The sequence below is a fragment of the Belonocnema kinseyi genome, chromosome 8, assembly GCF_010883055.1.
Source record: "Belonocnema kinseyi isolate 2016_QV_RU_SX_M_011 chromosome 8, B_treatae_v1, whole genome shotgun sequence".
Taxonomy (NCBI): domain Eukaryota; kingdom Metazoa; phylum Arthropoda; class Insecta; order Hymenoptera; family Cynipidae; genus Belonocnema; species Belonocnema kinseyi.
Genome location: NC_046664.1, coordinates 86542696 through 86546732, shown reverse-complemented (window position 1 = coordinate 86546732; position 4037 = coordinate 86542696). Strand labels below are relative to the sequence as shown.

The 4037-nt window shown below is 29.0% G+C and overlaps 1 protein-coding gene across 2 annotated transcripts in view; it reads left to right on the top strand.

Annotated features, from left to right (window-relative positions):
* The window catches only part of LOC117178874 (leucine-rich repeat-containing protein 40-like), a 14327-nt gene that overhangs the window by 3480 nt on the left and 6810 nt on the right, over nucleotides 1-4037 (top strand). For both annotated transcript variants that reach the window (XM_033370389.1, XM_033370390.1), the window contains exons 2-7: nucleotides 57-250; nucleotides 352-555; nucleotides 636-759; nucleotides 2909-3078; nucleotides 3400-3542; nucleotides 3648-3848. In XM_033370389.1, coding sequence (XP_033226280.1) covers nucleotides 57-250; nucleotides 352-555; nucleotides 636-759; nucleotides 2909-3078; nucleotides 3400-3542; nucleotides 3648-3848 — 1036 coding nt within the window. The remainder of the gene's footprint in view (nucleotides 1-56; nucleotides 251-351; nucleotides 556-635; nucleotides 760-2908; nucleotides 3079-3399; nucleotides 3543-3647; nucleotides 3849-4037) is intronic.

Genomic DNA, 4037 nt, shown 5'->3' with positions numbered 1-4037 from the left:
AAATTTTACACAAATCTAATACCTTCTCTGATGAGAATGTAACATATTTTGTTTAGTGCCAAATAGGGTATGGACAATTAACGAATTGTCCAAAGATGAATTAGCAAACCTTCGACGAGAAATAGACTTCAATCACAAAAAAGATTGCTGGTGGGAACAGGAACCTCTAAAATCCTTAGATTTGAGTTCAAACTGCCTCATTGCATTAAGCGCGCAAATAAAGAACATACTGGATCTCAATTTCTTAGATGTACGTATTACGTTGAACGCATACTTCTTTTAGAATAAAATGAAGTTGTTCTTCGCAAAAGTGTATGTCTCCACGAGAAATAATTAAATTCTTCCCTTCAGCTTCATGACAATTTACTGGAATCGTTACCGCCTGAAATGAGCGACCTGAACAACCTTAAAACGTTAAATATATCATTTAACAAATTGGAAAATCTACCGCTCGAATTTTATAAACTGATGGAATTGAGGCAATTAGATTTAAAGAACAATATTCTCCGAGAATTAGATCCTTCCATTGGAGATCTAATTATGTTGGAATCTTTGGTATGTTTTTTTTTTATATTATTGAACTGGATCAGGGTCTTAATTGTAAACCTCTCTATAATCTGTAAATGTCTATTCAGAATCTATCGTGTAACAACCTAACAAGCTTGCCTATTGGAATGGGATACCTGGTGCGATTGATCACTCTTGACCTGAGTCACAATGTGCTCAAAGAGTTGCCACCTGACATAACGAGCATGCGAGGTGTGTTTTCCAGCTAGAACTATTTTCCTCTCAAATGTAAATAGTGCATGTGGCTTTTCAAAAACTAAATTACGCTATTTTGACAACATTTTCCACCGCTCCCCTTCTTCGTCATAGGTCATCACAAAAAGCTTGAACTCAAAGAGGATCGAATTGGCAACAAAATTGGCAACTATGAATTTTCAATGAAACAGTTTAATTTTTTCCTGAAAATATATTTTTATCCAAAGAAATGAATTTTAAACTAAAAACAAATAAATTTCCTGCCAACTTTGTATAGTTCGATTTGCAGTTTAAAACATTTATTTAAAAAACTAATGAGTTTTTAACCAAATAGATGGATCTTCAACTAATAAAAACGAATTGGTTAAACTTTCATGCAAATAGTTGAATTTTTAATCACATTTAGTTCAATTTTCAGTTGAAAAAGTTAATTTTGAAGGAAAAAGAATCATCATTTTCAACAAAATAGTTCAATCTTAAATCCATATATGAATGTTTAACAAAATAATTTAACTTTCAATCCAGTAGTTGAATTTTCAACCCATAAAGATGAATTATTAATTTTTAAAAACTTAATAATTGAGTCGAGTTGAATTTTTAACTCAAACGGTCAATTTTCAACCAAAAATTGAATAATTCAATTTGCAGTTAAAAGAATTAATTTTTAATCAAATATAAACAAATATTCGAGGAAAATAGTTTTGCATTCAACAAATCGAATGAGATTTTACCAAAGTTTTCTACTTTCAATCAATTAGTGGAATTTTCAAACAAAAAAGATTAATTCTTAATGACAAATTTAATTGCTGAATTCTTAACTAAAAATGATCAATTTCCAACCAAAGATGTAATAGTTCAATTCGCAATTCAAAAAATTAATTAAAAAATAATTAATTTAAATTAATGTAGTTTTTAACCAATTAGTTTAACCTTCAAGCAAGTAGTTGAGTTTTCAATCAGAAAGATTAATTTTCTACAAAAGAAGACAAATTTTTTAACAAAATACGTCGTTCAGTTGGAAAAGTTAATTTTCAAGCAAATTCAACAAAATACATCAATCTTAAACTCATCTAATGAATTTTTTAAAAAGTATATTAACTTTCAATGAAGTTGTGGAATTTTCACATGAACTCTTATTCAAAAACTTAATAGTTGAATTTTTAACTAAAACGATCAATTTTCAACCAAAAATGGAGCAATTAAACTTTCAGTTAACAATATTAATTTTTAATTAAACAAAAACAAATATTCAAGAAAATGATTTTGCTTTCAACAAATCGAATGACATTTTAAGAAAGTTTTCTACTATTAATCAATTAGTATAATTTTTAACCGAAAAAGATTAATTCTTAATGACAAACGTAATTGCTGAACTTTGAAGTAAAAACTATCAGTTTTCACTTCAAAAAATTAATCCTTAAAAATATAGTCAAAATAGTTCAATCCTCAACCAGATAGTAGAATTTTTAACCAAATGAGATGAATTCTGAACTAAAAGTATAATAATAGACTTCTCAATTAAAAAGAATTAAATTTAAATGAAAAATAGCTATATTTTCTTATTCGGTTTTTTTTTCACTAAATCAATACACATTTAAGCACAAAAAACGAAGAGGAAAGTTTCTTGAAAACAGGAAAAAAACTAGGAATTCTTTGAAAGAAATGGCAAAGGGGGGAATAGAGGAAAGAATATGAATTCTGTTTTCTGGGAGTGTGAGGTATATTTTGTGTGCCCCCTATTTACCTATCCAGAAAAAAACACATTCTTTTGAAATAGCTGTTACTGCACGACTCTCTGTCCACGTCTAAAATTTTTTGTTCTATTTTATACACCAAGAAACAAATTTGAAACGGTGTCTTTCAAAACTATTTTTGTCTCTTCGATGCAAGATATTCTTACTAATTCGGAAATAACAAGGTCGAAGAGCTCTTAATTTCCAATAGTAGGTATTTCAAATATTATGTAACGCACTTTTCTAGAGTGTCTGACCTACGTAATTTGCATAATGCCTGAATTTACTCTATTTTTTGTAACTCCATCACTCTATTTTTTGTAACTCCATCTACATAATACTTTATTTCTAGACACAAATGATCAAAATACTTTGTATTATTTTATGTAATTACATTTGTATTTTGAATTTAGCCTTGAAGAAATTGGATGCGAGCTTCAATCATTTAGAAACTTTGCCTCCGTTGGGCGAATTGAGAAAGGCAGAAGCTCTCATACTTCACACAAATAATCTAAAAACCTTTCCTGACATAAGCGGATGTACGGCTTTACGCGAAATTCATCTTGCAAACAACAGTATCACTGTAAGTTAAATTTTTATATCCCTGACGCAGTTTGGGATCATTTTTCGGGATCAGTTACGTTTAACTACTTTAACTCAATGAAATCTTGGAGTTGTAAAATAAAATATGCAAAAAATTAATGTTTTATTACAATTAATAAAAAAAATTGTTGTTTAGCAATCTTTCGACTATTTGACTATTATTAGAGGGCATTTATCAAATTAAATAGATTTTTAATTTAAAACTCAACAGATTACTGAAAAATTCAAAAATACGTTTGATTTTATTATTGCGTAAAACAGTTGATATGTTATTGATATAAAAACGCAAATTTATCCGCAGGAAATAGATACTTCTTGTCTGGAAGGCATGAGTCAATTGAAGGTTCTCACTTTAGGAAGCAATAAACTTGAAACAATTCCTGAAGAAATTATACAACTCTTGAATTTGGAACATCTTGATCTTTCACATAATAACATCTCCTCGTACGTGGTTTAGTATCTCACAACTAAAACAATTTTCAAAATTTGACTGCAGTTTACTTAAAATTAATTTTAAGTTTTTATAAATGTTATTTGAAATAATTCTAGGATTCCTAGTTGTGTTGGCATCATGCCTAACTTACACAATTTTGTCATCGACGGAAACAAATTAGATAATGTTAGGCGCGATATAGTGCAGTGTGGCACACCTCGAATATTACGTCACCTTCGACAAAGTTCAAATTCAAGCCACATTGAAATTCGAGATTGTTTATCGACAACTTGTGATGAACAAATTTTTCCGGACAAGTATGTATAAAAAAAGAATAAGTATTCAGAGCGCTAAGTAAAAATCAATTAAAACGGAAACATTTAACAAATTTATCTGAACGCTGCCCATTTGAAAATTCAAGATGTCTACTCAAATCCTCGAAACAAATTTCCTGACGATTCATTAAAATGTTTCGCATTTTTTAATACAATCAATTCGGAATATAT